The following is a 19,200-nucleotide window of genomic DNA, read 5'->3' on the forward strand; positions in this document are numbered from 1 at the left end:
ATTATGTTTACACTGCTAACACAACTTATTCGGACATAAAACAATTTGTAAACAGCTTGTACTCTTCAGCAATCTCCAACTACAGACCAGCTCTGATTTTATTATTGTTTCTAAATGAGATATTAACTACCCTCGAAGCTCTCCACTGTCCCCACAGACAGCAAAGTAGAAATGTCTAAGTAGAGACTGCCAGAGTACCTGGTTTCCTGAAGACACAGGAGACTAAGGTGGGAATGGAATGCATTTGTGGCAGATCCAGTAAGAAAATCATAGAAAACAATCAGAAATTAACAGGGTTAGTTAAACGGCGGTTGAGAACACTTTAGTCACCTTAGGAAAGCTAAGTATTTTGGAAAGGCTTGGCACATGCCGTTACTTAAGCTTTGCCTACTGGCAATCTGGCATTTCTCTGACAGAGACTGGCTCTTCAGCCTCTCGGGATTCCCAGAGCGCCTTGCGCGGCTCTTGGCGGGAAACTGCCTGGAGGTCGCAACGCTGCTGCCGCGCCTGTGAGGGCAACGGTTGAGGGAAGACGCCTGCGCATCCCACAGAGTGCGTGCTGCGTGGTGCAGGTTTCGTGGGCGCTGGTGCCAGTCCTCAGACGTTCCGTAATGTATATGTTTGTTTGCTTGTTTGTTTGTTTGTTTGTTTTCTTTCGTGTTTGTTTTTGTTTTTTGCTTTTTAATCTCTTTTTCTGAAACCTCCCAACTACTTTTAAGTTCCTTAAAGACTTAATGGTGAAACATGGGGGTGGGGGGTGGAATGTAGACCTACTTACTCCTCACCAGAGGTTCTTGAGACGAGGTTAACTCTGGCGTCTCGTCCAGGTTTCGTCAGGATCAGGTAAAACAGTAAATTGTCTCTTCTGGGACCTCTTCCAGTTGGATTTTCTGCTTAAGAAAAGTGAAACTGGGGACCAAAAAAACTGAAACTTAGTGAAAACATCAGTCGTAATTGAGAAATCAGAATCAGCCAAAATCTGGAATATTTTCTGTTCCTCTTTTGCGGTTGTTCCACAGAATAAGACACTATGTTGTTATACTGAGAGCCATGCTGAAGTTCAGTAAAGGATCTTTACCAGATTCGGTCCTTTTGAAACTACAAATTTAAAACAAAAAATTCAGGATTTTTTTTTCCATTTTCTTTCTTTCTTGTTTTTTTTTTTTTTTAAGACTTTTTTTTTTTTAATATTATTATTCATTTGAGAGAAATAGCGCGGGAGAGAGCACACAGGAGAGCGGAGGGAGAGCAGAGAAGGGAGGAGGGGGAAGGAGAAGGGAGCAGGGAGCTAGAGGAGAGAGGGGCTCCTCAGGATCCTGACCGGAGCCTGAGTTGAAGACAGACAGTTAACGGACTGAGCCCCCCAGGCGTCCCCACCGTTGTTTGTTTTGTTTTTGTTTTTTGGGGGTTTTTTTAGGTATACATATATGAAAGATCTTTATTTTAATGAATTAGTCACACAATTAAAAGGCCCAAGATCTGCAGTTATCAAGCTGGAGACCCAAGAAAGAGTTAAAAGTTTCAATTTAAGTCCAAAGGCAGGAAAAGACAGATGTCCCAGCATAGCAGACAGGCAGGAGGAGTTCCTTCTTACTCAGGTTTTGTGTTTCATTCAGATCTTCAGTTGACAGGGTGAGGCCTGTTAACCCTAGGGAGGGCAATCTGCTTTGCTCAGTCCTGCAACTCAAATGCTGATCTCATCCACAACACCCTCACAGACACACCCAGAACAAAAAACTTAAGATTACTTTAAAGAGTTTGGCAAGGGCAGTTTTCATTACTTAATACCTACCTAACCGTAACCATGTAGTCAATGCTTGAATACATCGATTTGTTTATGTAAAATTTATTTACATGAAATTATTCACATAAAAAAGTCTGACTTTACATGTAATAAACTAGAATGTTAGGGATAAAAATAGGATCTGAAGTTAAAGCTTTTATTTGTATCATAAGGTTGAATTAAAGAAAAAACTTTATCCGAAGATGGCCACTGCACAATTGCAAAGAACTTCCATGGTATGATTTCGTATACTTTAATATATGCTAATTTAGCTAATTTTATTGTTTATTGAAGTCTCAATTATTTTTATATTCTAAAGTTAGAATCAACTCTTTATAGAGTCAATGGAGAATTATAGTAGATATTTGATGCAGTGAATTAAATAATTGGTTCATATTCAATTTAGATAAGGTGTGAATAAATGCTGTTCTCTTGCTTTGATGAAATTATCATTCTTAGCAGTCCATTCCTACACTTGATCTTAGCCAAAAGGCCAAGAAGCGATTTAGCAGTCCATTCCTAGGAAATGAATGTACATGCTTCACAAAGATAAAATTCTCATCGTTGCACAGTTCTTGTGTTATAGTTACCTGTGTCAAACCTAGTTGGCAACTAAAGAGAAAAGAAGTGCTATCTATCATGTGCTTGCAGTCAGCTGCAGGAGGATTTTTGACATGATTTTTAACTACTTTTTGCATTTTACCTTTAAGTGGCAACCCTGGAATTACCCCCACATCTTAAAAGCCACTCTGACTTTCTGGGGTTTACTAACTACTGTGGCTAGGATTTTTTTTTTTTTTTAATTGTTAGAATTCTTTGGGAAAGTATCATGCTTATGCAAAATTAGATCTACTCAAAGTTCTGGAAGATGTTATTTTTAATAAATCTAAATGATATGTTTAAATTTTCCATGAATTTAGAGTGCACTGGTGTTTCCCAATAAGATATCAACAGAGCAACAGTCTTTAGTGTTAGTGAAGAGGCTCCTAGCAGTTTCAGTATCCTGTATCACATATTTGAGAGGAATATTTCCTGAATGTGCTTATGGAACAAGATACCTAGATGGTAATGTCATGTTTATATTTTGTTTGTTTCAATTTTTTTAGATGTAATGTTTATTGCTGAGGTTGTTGGTGAGTGGGGTAACTGGGTGATGGACATTGAGGAGAGCACACTGTGTTGTAATGAGCACTGGGTATTATATGAGACTGATTAATCACTGAACTCTACCTCTGAAACTAATAATATTTATGTTAATCAAATTTAAATAAAATAAGAAAAAATAATAGATAAAACTAATTTTTACTTAGAGATTTTGTAATAATAGCTTTATTAAGATATGATTCACATACCTGACAATTCATGCATTTAAAGTGCACAGTTGAATGATTTTTAGTGTATTCAAATTGGTGTGCAATCATTACCGCAGTCAATTTTAGAACATTTCATTAATCCATAAGGTAACTCCATAACCAACTAAATGGCTCTCCAGTTCCCCTACCTCGCCAGTCTTAGACATCCACCAATCTGCTCTCTATCTCTATGGATTTGCCTATTTTGAATATTTCATGTAAAAGGAATCATACAATATCTAGTCCTTTGTGATCAGCTTCTCTCACCTAATGTTTTTAAGGTTATTGATATGGCAACGTGAATTAGTACTTTATTCTCTTATTGCTGAATAATATTCCATTATATGGATATACCACATTTCAATTATTCATTCATCAGTTGAAGAACCTTTGTTTCAGTTGTTTCCACTTTTTGGCTATTTATATTTTTTCTTTTTCTTTTCTTTTCTTTCTTTCTTTTTTTTTTTTAATTTGAGAGAGAGCACCCATGAGCAGGAGCAGGGAGGGGCATAGGGAGAGAATCTCAAGCGGACTCCACACTGAGCTTGGAGCCAGACATGGAGCTCGATTTCACAATCTTGAGATCATGACCTGAGCGAAAATCAGAGTCAGACGCTGAACCAACTGAGCCACCCAGGCACCCAATTTTTTTGGCTATTATAAAAAATGTCACATTCGTGTACAAGTTTTTGTGTGGACTAAGTGGTTTTTAAAAAGTATATTCAAGGGGTGCCTGGGTGGTGCAGTCGGTTCAGCATCCAACTCTTAAGTTTCAGTTCAGGTCTGGTATCAGGGTCATGAGATTGTTCCCACTAGGGGCTTAGCAATCAGCAGAGTCAGCTTGAATTTCTCTCCCTCTGCCCCTCCCCCTTGTACACTCGCTCTCTCTCTCACTGAAATAAATCTTTTAAAAGTATATTTAATACCTTTGGATGCACTTAATCATAATATTTTTTCCTCAATTTCTCAAGTTTAATTTTATCTGACATTACTCTTATAATGACAAATATGTAGATAAAAGTATACTATTATTAATAGCTTTGTACAGTGGTAGTTAGTATGTGTTGTGTTATTTTAAGGAAGTAAAAATAATATAGTCTATTTATACTACAGTAATCATTCATTACCCAGGTCATAGTATATACCTAATTCTGAGTGCTAACTATGTGCTGGGCAATATGTGAAGTGCTATGTTATGTATTATATCTTGTTAATTCATATTATAGGCCTATGAGTTAGACATTATCCCTATTTTTCAGATAAGGAACCCGAGATAGAAATCTCAGTACTTTCCATTGTATTACCTGTTGCTTTCCTGCAGGAAAGTTCTCTATCTCTGGTAGCTAAATTCTTGGTCTTCTGCCAGTTAAATTCTTGGTCTTTTGCAAGTATTTAATTGGGATAAGGACCTGCAAATACTAAGACTCTTGGATAATGATGGTGTGAAAGCATTATATCTGACTTTAAATATTTTATAACTTTTAATAATTTTTTTCTACCCATTAACATGATCCTAGTCATTATGGTGTCATTTTATAATAAGGAAAAAAATAATCTTTGTTTCCATAAAACGTTTCTTCTTTTAAATTATATTAATATCAATCATCTGGAAGTTCATTGCTATTTAATAATATAATATACCTCTAATACACAGCTAAAGAAAATAATCTTCAGTTAAATTTCTAGTCATTTACTAATCTTAAGCAACTCTATATTTATATAATTTTGGTGTTTAGATCTTTGTGTCAAAATTCTGAGAGAAGATAAAAACTGTCCAGGATCTACACAGTTAGTGAAGTGGTAAGTAAAAGAATACCTAATGATATTAAATTATTTTTTTTCTTAAATCACATTCTTTTTTTTGGATACCTTTCAGTGTTTAACCTAATTTTAGTAATTCCCTTTTCAATACTAGATACCATTTTTTGATTTTTGCCTTAAAATTTTCCTTTATTCTATGCTCCATGTGAACAGAATTCATTTTCCTATTAGTGTTCCCCACAAGTAGCTGTCAGATATTTTACCTTCTATCCCAAACCATCCTCTATCAACATTTTATATTTCTGCCACTATTTGTTTTGTTTTATTATTTTAAGATGGTTAATAAGAAGGGAACTTTAGGGAGACCAGCTGGCTCAGTCATTAGGACATGTGGCTCTTGATCTCAGGGTTGTAAGTTTGAGCCCCACACTGGGTATAGAGATTGCTTAAAAGAAAAAAAATCTTATTAAAAAAAAGAATAACAAGAAAATTTATGTTAGTAATGAGATAACATGGAAAACTTATTAAAAGAATTAAAAGAGTTCTTTTCTGGAAGTGCATTCAGTGCTTTGTTATGAATCCTTTGTTATTTTTTAGGATGCTAGGATGCTACGATGCTTTGCAAAAAAAATACGTAAGTCAGTATCTCCTTATCTTTTCTCTCCTACAGTTTATACTCCACAAATGTAACAGCAATTACCGCAAAGTAAAACTTTAATTTAAACTAACTTGTGCATAGGACAGTCCAAATTACTCAAAAGTTTGAACATTTGAACATTTTAAAGACTAATATTTAACTCAGTTTAAACTAATAGAGTTAATACTTAACAAATTTGCCAAGCCTGTTTTAATTGTTGACATGTATTTGTTTTAGTAATGCATATTAACTTATAAAAACTTAATAAATTAAAATAATTCATTTATTAGTTTCACATGCCTCCTACAATTTTGTTTATACTAATAATTTAATAAATTATTTCTTCGTGAGAGTTCAAAAATAAATTTCTGTGCAATCTAGGTTAAATTGTCACAAATTCTAAATAAGGAAATTCCAATTAAAAAGTGTTTACTATAGAGTATTAGCATGTTTATATCAGCACATATAAAAAAGTCAAGCTCTAAACAAAATTGTAAAAAAGAAAATTTTATTTCTGGTCACTAACCTCCCTTATTAAAGCATTAAATATTTAATACTAATTAAATACTGAGTGACTGCTGTGTGCTAGACACATATTCCAGGTGGTCAACGAGACAAAGAGGATCCCTTCTCTAGTGGGAAAACAGTCAATAAAACAAGTAATTCAGGTAATTTCCAATTGTGTTAAAAGCCAATAAAATATTGAAAGAAAGTGTGTCGCAGGTGGAGAGGTGGGGTAACTTTAAATAGGGTGGTCCTGAGTAGGTGATGATGAGGGAGCACAAGGCTGTCAGCCCACCGAAACTCACCTAGGTTCTAGAACTTCATCAGATGACATTTAAGCTGAAACTTGATTGAGAAGAAACCAGCCAGGCATTGACTTTGGGAGAGAATATTCCTGACAGAACACGAATACAAAGAGTTGAAGGGGGAGTTGAGAGAGTTCAAGGAACAAAGAGGAACAGTGTGAATGGGAATAGAATGCAATGAGTAGTAAGGGAGGGAGAATAGTTTTAGAGGAGCCTGAGGAGATAGGCAGGGCCAGAGCATTCAGAAGTGTGTATAGGTAAGGAGTTTGGATTTTATTTTAAGTGCAAATAAAAAACATTTGAAAGTTTCAAATAGAAATGTAACGTCAGAGGTGCCTGGGTGGCTCAGTGGGCTAAAGCCTTTGCCTTTGGCTCAGGTCATGATCCCAGGGTCCTGGAATCGAGCCCCACTTTGGGCTCTCTGCTCAGCAGGGAGCCTGCTTCCTCCTCTCTCTCTGCCTGCTTCTCTGCCTACTTGTGATCTCTCTCTGTCAAATAAATAAATAAAATCTTAAAAAAAAAAAAAAAAAAGGCAGAATCCTGAACTCTGCTTTTCTCTTTTCAAGATCAGTTCTTACATTGTAAGGGTTCGATGTTATTTCACAATATATATTTTCCTTGTAACTGGCAGAAATGCATGTATTTTCTTATGTCAATGACATGAATGTCAACCTTCAGTAAGTCAACTAGAAATAGATATTTGGGGGAATAAGGAAGGACATCCAAGGTTTTGCTTTATATACATCATATTTTCTGCAAGATTATTTCTTATTAGGAATAAATTATTATAAGATTATTTCTTATAGTATAAGAAATAAGATTATTTCTTATTAGGAATAAATGTTGAAATAAGACAATTCTTGTGATACATCAAGAAAAAATATTTCCTAGAGTAAAAGTAAGATTTTTGTTCTTTTATTTCAGCTAAGGATGGTTGTTCTAGCTGTAAGTATTTTTAAATTGTATGTTCTTTCTTAAAGACTGTCCTTGCTTATTTAAATAACACTAAAACCATCAATTGATGTGTCACTTTATTCAAGCAAATGATCTATTTATTGGAAAAAAGTAACAAATTAATATTTTGGGGGGTCATTTTATATTTTGTTTTGCTGAATCCATTTAATAGTTTAGTCTAAATATCCAATTTAGTTCTCCTTGAATACTTAGACTTATATAACTCAATTGTAAATTATTTTTAAATAGGTATACACCAATCCAGAAGACCCTCAGGTAGGTATGCTTAAGTTAGTAAAGAAACATAATATCTCTAATATCTAAAAATAACATAAATTATAATATCTTGTGCTTTTTTCCTTTTAATTTTTTTATCTTATGCTTTTAATGATATTCACTCTTACATATATTTTCACATTTGAACCTCATAAAGGCTTTTTTGAGGTAAGACAAGGTTTGTATTGTTATTTTTAAACAGATTAATATGCTTGCTACCAGAGAGATCCTGGGCCACAAATCCAAAACCCCTTAGAAATAACCTAAGTCTCCTAACTTGTGCTTTTATGTAACATTCTTTTTATAAAATTATGAAAGGGGTTGAGTTTGACAAAAATGTGATACTTATCCTTGAACTTTGAATATTCATCCAATCCTGTCACATCCACTTGTTCATCTGACAATTAAAGAAGGGATTGCTACCATTATCATCTTCACTTTATAGGTAAGGAAACCTAGATACAAGGTTTCTTGCTAAGGTCACAGTGGCAGAACAAGAATTTGGAACCTATGAAGGCCAGCCCATGATCTTGGTGCTTTAAACATTGCACTATCGTTATTACAATATACTCATTCAGTCATGGAGAAGCAGATTGTTTATTTAGAGAGAGAGAGCTGATTCCCCTTCCTGTGAGAGCACTGATATGTAAAGAAAGCATGTGTGTCTATGGTGACAAAGAAAATCTCATGAGCTGTGAATTAGTTGATTGTTCAGAAGCTAACTAATTGTTCAGAAAATATTCTTTTAGTTTCAGATGTTTTATATAGTTCAACATTTTTTCTTACAAGAGTAGCTTGCTGATTCACTAATATTTATGATTGTTTGATGTGCCAGGCACTTTTATTAAGGGCTTTATATAAATTATCCTATTTGCTAAAAATTGTCAACCACCAATGACATAGGTACTATTTTCAGGCCCTATTATTAGCTGGGGAAACTAAAACCTAGAAGGCTTAAATAACTTGCTTCTGGTTACATATAGCAAGGATTTAAGTCCTGTGCTTAAAGCCATTCTGCTTGAGTAAGAGATAATATTGCCCCTCTTACCTGCCTCCTAAGGAGTTCCTTCCCTCTGGGATATATAATATACATTGCAATTAGTGGGAGAATATACATCTCTCTTGAGACTGAAGCCCCAAATCCCAAATCATGGGAATTTACTATTAGGACTTGAAAGTTTCAGTTGACCATTAAGGATTAACATTGCATAAAAAAACTATTAAATCAATGTTAAGAGTTATACATCAGCTGTATTTAGCTACTTGGCCACCAGCACTGTATATCAAATACATAACTGTAATGTTTTCTATTTAAGACAATTTCAGAATGTTACCAATTTAAATTCAAGTACACTAGTAATGGACCAGTCATGGACTTCATAAGGTATTTTATCATTTCCCTTTTGTAATACAGATTACCACTTACTTATATTAATACTATATTGCTAAACTTCAAGATTAATTCTGAAACTTCTCAAACATCCTCAATTAACCATTGAGGTGTGGCTGTACAAAATTCCTTTTGAGCAGCTTTTTGCAAGCCCAGATTGTGTGGCTAATTATATACTATTTTAATTGTGAAACAGAGCCAAAGAGTAAGAAAGCTATGTATGCTTGAGTGATTAGAAATGTAATTAAAGTCCTTCACTCATTTCCTTTAAACATCTGATATAAAATTCATATTAGTGTAAATAAAATTATTAATTTATAACATTATTAATAATAATATTAGTGATATTGAATTTTAATAATAGTGACATTAAAACACACTTTATGGTGACTTTCAACTTAAAAACTTAATGATATAATAGGAATAAGAATCTCAAATAGTATGATATAAAGTTGTTATTAGAAGCCATGGGTGTCATAAAAGAAACTAATATGTGATTCTCTTATAGTAAAAACCAAAACAGTGAATCTAGTATGTCATCTGCTGACACCAAGAAAGCAAGTATTCTCCTGATTCGCAAGATTTATATTCTAATGCAAAATCTGGGACCTTTACCTAACGATGTTTGTTTGACCATGAAACTTTTCTACTATGATGAAGGTACCACTTATAATACATTCTGTTGTTACATATATGTTTTATTATTGAAACAATTAGTTTCCATCCTAAATGATTTTTTAAAAGATTTTTATTTATTTATTTGACAGAGAGAGAGATCACAAACAGGCAGAGAGAGAGGGGAAGCAGGCTCCCTGCCGGGCAGAGAGCCCAATGTGGGACTCGATCCCAGGACCCAGAGATCATGACTTACTGAGCCACGCAGGCACCCCCATCCTAAATGATTTTAAGCACCTCAAACTGTAATATAATTTTTGAAATTATAAAAATTTCATTTAATATTAGCATTTGAAAAAGAAAGATTCAGGGGCGCCTGGGCGACTTAGCTAATCCTGCCTTTGGCTCAGGTCATGATCTCAGGGTCCTGGGATTCAGCCCCACATTGGGCTTTCTGCTGAGAGAGAAGTCTGCTTCTCCCTTTCCCTCTGTGCCATTCCATTTGTGTGCTCTCTCTCTCTCACTCTCTCTATCCAATAAATAAATAAAATCTTTAAAAAAGAAAGATTTGGAAAATTAGACTTCTGAATATGTACAAACTTTTCCAGTGATATGAACATATCCATGTGAGGTACAACCTCACTCATAGTTAAAGAAATAGAACAATTGAGATGCCATTTTCCAACTTACCAGAGCAGTAAAATTTGTAAACCAGTTATTGACAAGGGTATGGGAGAAAGCAGGCACTTTTATAATTCTTGAGAGAATGTATATAGGTGCAACAATTTTAGAGGACAATTTAGCAGTATCAAAATTTTAGATGCATGTTTACTTTAATCCAGAAAATCAAAAGTATCTTGGGAATATACTTAACACAAACATGCAATGTTATATGTTTATAAGGATACCATGCAACTTATTAAAAAGAATGCACTCCTAATTTATCCAAGGAATATTAAAAATGGATTAAAAAGAAAGGTTAAAAACAGCTAGGTTAAGTATAGGGCACCTAGGTGGGTAAGTCAGTTAAAACTCAGACTCTTGATTTTGGCTCAAGTTATGATCTCAAGAGTTGTGAGATAGAGCCCCACTTGGGCTTCACACTCAGCACCAGTCAGCTTGTCCCTCTTCCTCTGCTTCTCCCCATCCTCAAACTCTCTCCCTGGCACACATGCACACCCACACACATGCTCGCTCTCTCTCTCTCTCTCTCTCTCAAATAAATAAAATCTTTTAAAAAACCAGCTAGGTATCAAACAGTATGATCTTATTTGTGTTTTGTTAAGGATATACATATATCTGAAATATGTATTTTACATGTGTAGTATCTTCTAGAAGAACATAAAGCAACAACAATAATGACAACTAACATTTATTGACAACTTACATTGTGCCAATTCTGGTCTGAGGATTTAACACACTTTAACTCATTTAATACCCTACCCAATGAGGTAGGTACTATTATTATCCCCATTTCACAGATGAGAAAACCAAATCAAGGATGATAGATAACTTATTCAAGGTCAACAGTCAGTCAAGTGAAGAAAAAAAAGGTTGCCTTTTATAGTATTTGAAATGTTTTCAATCTGTATTTATTATATTATTATTATTATTATGTTCTCTTCAATTTCATGAACATCACAGCTTATACTTACTTTTCGCAGTTACACCCCAAGACTACCAGCCTCCTGGTTTTAAGGATGGTGATTGTGAAGGAGTGATATTTGAAGGGGAGCCTATGTACTTAAATGTGGGAGAAGTCCCAACACCTTTTCACACCTTCAAAGTAAAAGTAACTACTGAAAAAGAACGAATGGAAAATATTGATTCAGCTATATTATCACCAAAACAATTAAAAACACCACTTCAAAAAATTCTCATGGACAAAGATGATATAGAAGATGAACAGGAGCATTATATAAGTGTCAGTACATTTTAAAGTTATAAAGTATAATAGTAACAAATGTTTGACTCAATTCTGAAGACTAATAGTTCCCAGTGATATTTATATAAATACTGTATTATAATCATAAATTCAAGGTTGGTAGGGACCTTAAAGAAGGTACCAGCTTTTCATTTAAAAAATTTTTCCCTTGGTGCAAACACTATTCTCAGAAGTTTAAAAGCACAACTATTCTGAATGAAGCAGGGAAAGGTCTTGAAGGCCCAGACTCTCATCACCTCAACTACCCTTGTAGTGAACTCTGAGGAAACTCTTTGGTCTGGAGCATAATTTGAACCACTGAACTACTCCAATTGCCTAACTAATGTTGAAATCCTTTCTACCAATATCCCCACTAGATGCTCATTTTAGACCTGTGCTTGAACTTTCTTGGGGCCTGCAAAGTCACTGTCCTGAAGCAGACAGGAAGTTCCCAGAAGGCAGGAAAACTGTGTTTCTTCTTTGTAATCCTCCTGTGCCTACCACATAAGTGTGTACAGTGTGCATTCTCAATATTGGCTAAATGAATGGATGAATAAAAATATTTAAAAAGTCTTTTTTTTTTAGTTGTAATTACTCAATCCCAGGAAATCTTTCACATTAACATGGTTGTTTCTTAATCTAATCTTTGTTGTTGTTCTGTTACCTCATTTTATTCTAAATTATAATCTCAGTACTTATGTATAGAGTTTTCTTTTTTAATTCAGGCTCTGCCACATCCTAACAAAAAGAAAATTCAGTTTTCAACCAGTTTAGTCAAAGAAGTCTTCTCAAAACCTAAATCCCAGTGATGGTTTATAAACAAGTATAGCTGGGATTTATGTAGCATTCTTAAAATATTTAAAGCTTGTTGATGTATGTCACAGAGAGAAAAATAATTATAAAGTAGACATTAAACTTGTTACTATTTCTACCATACTATGACTGATAAATTTTATTCTTTACTAACTCCCTGAAGAGGGTTGGGGCATTTTTTATTCAAGTGTGTGATAACATCTGTAGAAAAATTCTGGAGATATAGAAGTAGTAGTTGTATGAACTTGTCTAATTCATTGCCCTCAAACAATAGTAAAAACTAAGGGTTCTTAGAACCATTATGTATTTTTTGAGAAAATTGTATATTTGTCCCTAAAATGACCCTGCAACGTAAAGTAGTAGTTTATACTTTGTCTGGATAAATATGGTACCTTGTTATGGTAATTCTAGGATTTTATTTCTACCAAGTGTAAGACAGTTGTAGTGGTGTGTTATATTTAACCTTCATGTAAAACGCATTTGTTCATAAATATTTCTACCCAGTTGTTTTAATTGCTTTTTGGAATGAGTCCATTTTTTTCTTCATGTAATTATGTAGGATGATTTTGACCTTGAGACTAAAATGGAAGAGCAGAAAAAACCCCCTGGATCTTCTGATCTTGGAGGTAAGAAATTAATGAAAATGTAGATTGATTCACTTCCAATTCAATTTTATGCCATTTTAACTCTTTTTTTTTTTTTTAACAGAACCAAATTTAGTTTGTGAGGAAGATGAAATTATGAGGTCTAAAGAAAGTCTAGATCTTTCAATTTCTCATTCTCAGGTACAAATTTGGTAATTCCACTCACTTTTAGCTTTTTTTTTTTTCAGAAGAATATTATATGTTTATTCAGTTAATTTTCAGGTTTCCTTATTATATTCAAGGTCTTTTAGAAGAAAATTAGGTCTTAAGAATGCTTTTAAACAAAATTTGAAAAGTATATGCTGAGCCATCTGGATGGCTCAGTCATTAGTCATCTGCCTAATACTCAGGTCATTGTCCCAGGGTCCTGGGATCCAGCCCTAGTAGGGCTCCCTGCTCAGCGGGGTGCCTGTTTCTCCCTCTCCTGTTCCCCTGCTGTATTTCCTCTCTTGCTATCTCTGTCAAATAAATAAGTAAAATCTTTTTTTTTAAAAAGTATATGTTGAAAAGTTTTAAGTATATTATTAAGGTCAATTTCTTTAGTACTAAACCTAAATACTGTTCATAAAATTTCAGAATTTCAGAGAATCTTAAGTAATTATTCCACCACCTTTTGTATTTACAAATGGAGTATATAATACTTTTTGTTGCCTGGAGCAGACATGATTAATTTTGTTTTCCATAGACAATAAAATCTTGATATAACATTTAGATAAAAAGAACTTGAAAATAATGGAACTGATTATTGTCTATGTTCCTCTGCACTTCCCCTTTCTCCAGTGGGAGTGAGCTTAAGTTCTTATCTCTTGGAAGAGTAGTGTAGTGCCTGATGATCATTTGGGATTTTTTTCAGTTCAGTGAATGATCAATTATATACAGTATCAGTTTCACTATCTTTGCCTTTGCACTTTTTGTGACAGTAAGAACTACTTAAAATTAATGGTTTTCATTAACATAATAAGACCCTAGATTTTAAGTTCCTGAATTTTGGAGCCCCATTATTATGTTATAGAAAGTTTTTATTATGTGATTTTGTGTTATTATTTTCTAGGTTGAACAGTTAGTCTATAAAACATCTGAACTTGATGTGTCTGAAAGCAAAACAAGAAGTGGAAAAATCTTTCAGAATAAAATGGTAAGTGTACCTTTAGATTTTTTTTTCCACTCTAACCTTATAACTTTTTCCCACATGTGAATTTATTTTGCTTCTTAACCCTTCCTTTATTGGACGAATATTTGGTAAGTACCTGTTATGTGTCAGGTACTTTACTAGGTGCTGGAGATATAACAGGAATAACACATAGTTCCTGCTCTTAGCTCAAAGTTTAGTAATTGGAGGTCAATGATAGGGGGCCATGATAGCAGTTTGAATAGGCTACATGGAACAAAGGAAAGAATGGTGAATTTTACTCAAAGTACTTAAAAGAGGAGAATTCAGGAAAGGCTTTGAGAAATGACACCATCATCCAGATTCCAAGGAGATTGCCTAGAATGCCAAAATATTCTCATGTTTTGTCTTGTAAATAAATTGTCTTGTTAAAAAGACATTAAAAATTAATGTTTTGTACATATTTTGCATAAAATGAATCTCATGTTTTTAAGCAAAAAACCCACTGGTTTATGTTAGTTTTCTATTTTTGCTAAGTGGAAATTTGCATTTTATTTTAGACTTTTAAGTTACTCAAACTTTCCAAGATGAAGAAAAAGCATTCCGTAAAATATTATATCTAAATTTAGGAAACAAACAGCACACTCTAACAGTGGTATAGTGACATTTCTTTCCAACTCCTCATTCAGTGACATCATGTTGGTAGCTTGAAATTGGACATGATGAGAATATTCACAGCGTGGAAGTCAGCAAATACCTCAACACAGGATTTGTTACTCCTAGAGAACTGGTAGTTAAACATTTACCAGCACACTATTGATTATAGTGCCTTTTCTCGGTGTTTTTTTTCCCCACAGTCTTTTTTTTTTTTTTTTAAGTTTTTATTTATTATTTTAGTAATCTCTGTCCCCAATTGGGGCTTGAACTGTGGTCATCCAACTGAGCCGGGAGGTCCCCTTTTTTAACATTCTCAATAGGAAGTTTGAACTGGTAGAAGGCAGTATTCAAACTAGGATGCCGATGAGACCAAGAATAAAAGAATTTCAAAAATTAGTACAGCTAGCAGCAAAATGGCCTTGTAGTCAGCTTCTATTTAGGATGAGTATCCTTTACTAGGATATGGGGAGAAAAGCAAGAATTAAAAAAAAAATTATTAGGAAGGATTTTCTTGTAATAAGACATTAAGATACTTTGGGGACGTAAATTAATTTCTGAAATTGCCTATGTTTTTGGATATGGACTCTCTGCTACAGTACTCCTGATTTTGAGAATCATGGCTGAAGGATTGTTAGGAAATGGCAAGAAGTGAAAATATTTAATAGTATGTACATTAAGAAAGTTATTGAATGAAAAGTACATTTTTGACATCAAAAAATAAGCATTTCCTTTTAGAGAATAGTAATAGACAGCTAATAATGTGTCATTATCCAATATTCACTTTAAAAATTGCATAGATAGCATTATTAACAATAGCTAAAATGTGGAAGAAACCTAAATATCCATCAATAAACAAATGGATAAACAAATGTAGTATATTTATACCATGGAATATTATTCAGCCACAGAAGGAATGAAGTACTAATGTATGCTTCAACATGGATAAACCTTGAAAACATGCTAAATGAAAGAAATCAGTCACAAAAGTCTACATATTATATGATCCTACTTATCTGAAAGTCCAGAATAGGGATTTCTATATATAGAGAGAAAGTCTTAGAGCTAGTGGGAGAAGGAGGGAATCAGGAAGTAATAAATTCAAAGAACCCAGGTATCTTATCTTAGTAGGACATACTTACACTAGGTATAATTTTTAAAAGAAAGAAGAGAGTGAAGGAAGAAACAAATCAACCAGCCTCAGGTTTCTTTTTGGAGTGATGAAAGTGTTCTAAAATGGACTACAATGATGGGTGCACAACTCTGATACTTAAAATTATTGAACTGTAAACTTTTAAATAAATGAATTGTATAGCATCTGAATTATATCTCAGGAAACCCTTTTTTTAAAACTGCATATAGTTGCCTATAGTTTAAAAAAATCAAGTGTTGGTTGTTCTTTGAGAAATAACCAATTAGTAATTATTCCGTCTTTGTGGAGGCTAATGGAAATCAACCAGTAAAATCTTCTAAAGAAAATCGGAAGAGAAGTCAACTTGAACCTGGGAGAACAGTAAGTCTTACGATAATATACAGGTTGAATAAAATGGCAAGTATCAGACCATCATTACTATAGATTATATTTTATTTTTTATTTATTTATATATATTTAATGTATTTTTTTAGAGAGGGAGAGGGATCAGAAGAGGGAGAGAGAAAAAAATCTAAAGCAGGCTCCATTCCCAGCACAGAGCCTGACTCAGTTTCACAACCTTGAGCTCTGACGTGAGCCAAAGTCAAGAGATGGAATGCCTAATGGACTGAGCCACCCAAGCACCCTTTGATTAAATTTTAAATGATAAATGTGATAATATCCCTGGATATTACCTCAAAGTACTGATACCCAAATCTTGTTTATATGTAATTGTTTCTTTTTTTTCTTATGTAATTGTTTCTAAAAAAATGAGGTGATTTTAAAATAAGATGTGTGAGGTTTATTAGTTTTTTCTATGTAAATATTTACTGATTTATGAATGATTTGAAGAAGTTGGAAGAATTTATTAAAAAAATTAAAATCACTATGTCCAGGGCCATTTTATTTACGTAGAGCTAAAATTGGGCCACAAATTTGATCTCAACTTCTGAGAGAACAAAAGTGAAGTATAAATAAGTTACCAAATCAACTTGTTCCATAAAAAATAGCATCTCCTAGTACCTTAGGAAGAGAAAGAAAATTTTTCTTTTTTTTTTTAATTTTTTAAAATCTTTTTTTCTTTTTTAAGATTTTTTGTTTATTTGACAGACAGAGATCACAAGCAGGCAGAGAGAAGGAGGAAGAGCAGAGAGCCCAATGCGGGACTCAATCCTAGGACCCTGGGATCATGACTGGAGCTTAAGGCAGATGCCTAATGACTGAGCCACCTGGTGCCCCAAATATTTATATTTTTCAACTAGAATTTTTAGTATTATTAGTAGGTTAACATTTAGGCAACTGAATAAGACTGCTTTAAAAAAATCAAATGTTAAAGGGGTATTCTCAAAAATATAGTTAATATTTTTTTCAATTTACATAACTCAAGAAGGGAATGAAATAACCTGACTCTTCATTAATTAATATATTAAGTCTTCCCAGTGTATTAAGCTTTGATTTTTTTTTTTTTAGCAAAATCATCCAATTTGTATCATTAGAGAGGTTTTTTAGAAAAATCAAAGTTGAGTTACTCAGGAATACTCTTAGGGGCACACCTGGGTGGCTCGGTTGTTAAGCATCTGCCTTCAGCTCAGGTCATGATCCCAGGGTTCTGTGATCGAGTCCCACATCAGGCTCCCTGCTGGGCAGGGTAATCTGCTTCTTCTTCTCCCACTCCCCCTGCTTGTGTTCCCTCTGTCACTGTACCTCTCTGTCTAATAAATTAATAAAATCTTAAAAAAGAAAAAAAAAATGGGGCGCCTGGGTGGCTCAGTGGGTTAAAGCCTCTGCCTTCGGCTTAGGTCATGATCTCAGGGTTCTGGGATCGAGTCCCGCATCGGGCTCTCTGCTCAGCAGGGAGCCAGCTTCCTCCTCTCTCTCTCTCTGCCTGCCTCTCTGCCTACTTGTGATCTCTGTCAAATAAATAGTCTTAAAAAAAAAAAAAAAAGGAATACTTTAAGGAAGTTTAAGTCAGACACTGCTAAGTACCAGGGTTACAAAAAGAATAATACATGATTTAAATCTTACATGGTGCCATATTTCATTATCTGTAGCTCATTTTAAAATCTTTTTTCCTTCTTATCCCCCCATAATATTTTAATATTTTGAGGACATAATGTTAGATCTGTGTTTTTGACTTCTCCAACAACCCGAATAAAGACCTTACACTTTATAAGTATATACTACAGCAGCCATCAGAAGATACATCAGTAATAAAATTTACCCTACTTTTTGAAGAACGCAGGTATTCTATCTTAGTAGGAAATAGTCATGCTATGTATAATTTTAAAAAGAAAGGGAAGGATAGAACAAACAAATCTCAGAGACATGAAAAAAATCTGAAAGTAAAGATATGTAAGCTGAAAAGTATCCTTAGTAGTTGTTTTCTTTTGACAGGTCCTTCATCACTTTGATTCTTCCAGTCAAGAGTCAGTACCAAAAAGAAGAAAGTTTAGTGAACCAAAGGAGCATATATAAAAATTAATTTTTTCTTCTGCATGTTTGTGAAGTTCTCAACATTTCAACTACTGGACAATGTATTACTAGTTTAACGTGTGTTTGCCATGTGAAAATTTAAAGATTGTGTTAAGCAGTTAGTACAAAAATAAATTTTTAGCTGTCATATTGTGATCCTTAATCTTATCTGAGACAATGCAAGAGAACTTTTGGATAAAACCAAAAGTACCAGTGTCATAATTGATTTTGCTCATTATCTACTCAATATTGATCTATCTTCCATTTTGGTAGATACTTCCTTTAAACATATATTAACCTTTAATGCACTCTAAAGCCAATTTTAAAAACGAATAATGTTCATTTTGTTATTAAATTTTGGTAGGAATTTACTTTTTACTTATGTTAAAACTGTAACACTTAACTGGTTATTTGTCCCTGTGTCATTAAAACAATGTTCTTTGGTGCTTTGATAGAGTGTACTAACTCGGTAATATATAACATACCATTAAAAATTGGTTATCTTTTTTAACTTTTTTTTTTTTTTTTTTTTACTTCAAGGCAAAATGAGGACTGATTTTTAAGGTCTGACATTTTGGGCAGCATAAATAAAATATTCTTCAGCATCTAGACTCTTTCATGGCTTCTAATTTTTATTTAATTAGCAGAAAATGTTTGGGTACTAATTTTGAGATCATTTTGGTAAATACTGCTTTACAAGAGTTGAGCACACTTCCCAGAACCTTTGAGTGGTAGTGTGAAAGATACGGTGCGTTTAGGGAGAAATCTGAGACCTGGTTTCAGCTTTGATCATTTCCTTTGCCTTAAAAAAGAAAGACTTAAAACTTGGTCTGTTTGCTTCTTGCAGTTTTAGCAGCCGCATTATAAAACATAGAT

The 19,200-nt window shown here is 33.7% G+C and overlaps 1 protein-coding gene across 8 annotated transcripts; it reads left to right on the forward strand.

Moving 5' to 3' along the window:
- The first annotated feature begins 297 nt into the window (after positions 1 to 297).
- HORMAD1 (HORMA domain containing 1) lies at positions 298 to 18,931 on the forward strand. 8 transcript variants are annotated; one of them, XM_082685994.1, is made up of 16 exons: positions 302 to 608; positions 1,957 to 2,019; positions 2,704 to 2,848; positions 4,872 to 4,935; positions 5,494 to 5,530; positions 6,123 to 6,201; positions 7,267 to 7,287; positions 7,546 to 7,572; positions 8,889 to 8,956; positions 9,471 to 9,622; positions 11,242 to 11,501; positions 12,874 to 12,940; positions 13,023 to 13,099; positions 14,010 to 14,093; positions 16,162 to 16,233; positions 18,247 to 18,931. In XM_082685994.1, exons 5-16 carry the CDS (start codon positions 5,511 to 5,513, stop codon positions 18,325 to 18,327), a joined length of 1,008 nt encoding a protein of 335 aa, XP_082542120.1. In that variant the 5' UTR covers positions 302 to 608; positions 1,957 to 2,019; positions 2,704 to 2,848; positions 4,872 to 4,935; positions 5,494 to 5,510; the 3' UTR covers positions 18,328 to 18,931. The 8 variants fall into 8 exon arrangements, with proteins under 8 accessions (XP_082542119.1, XP_082542120.1, XP_082542116.1 ...); XM_082685990.1 differs by lacking the exon at positions 6,123 to 6,201 and having other exon boundaries at positions 302 to 552; XM_082685988.1 differs by lacking the exon at positions 6,123 to 6,201 and having other exon boundaries at positions 303 to 608.
- The last annotated feature ends 269 nt before the right edge of the window (positions 18,932 to 19,200 follow it).

The sequence above is a fragment of the Mustela nivalis genome (genome assembly GCF_964662115.1).
Source record: "Mustela nivalis genome assembly, chromosome: 10".
Classification (NCBI taxonomy): Eukaryota; Metazoa; Chordata; class Mammalia; order Carnivora; family Mustelidae; genus Mustela; species Mustela nivalis.

Excerpts from the sequence above, each read along its gene's own strand:
- HORMAD1 (XM_082685990.1), top strand. The coding sequence starts at position 1,987 with ATGGCCACTGCACAATTGCAAAGAACTTCCATG. Across the intron at positions 2,020-2,703 it reads AATTGCAAAGAACTTCCATG|AGTGCACTGGTGTTTCCCAA; the intron begins GTATGATTTCGT and ends CCATGAATTTAG. Across the intron at positions 7,288-7,545 it reads TAAGGATGGTTGTTCTAGCT|GTATACACCAATCCAGAAGA; the intron begins GTAAGTATTTTT and ends ATTTTTAAATAG.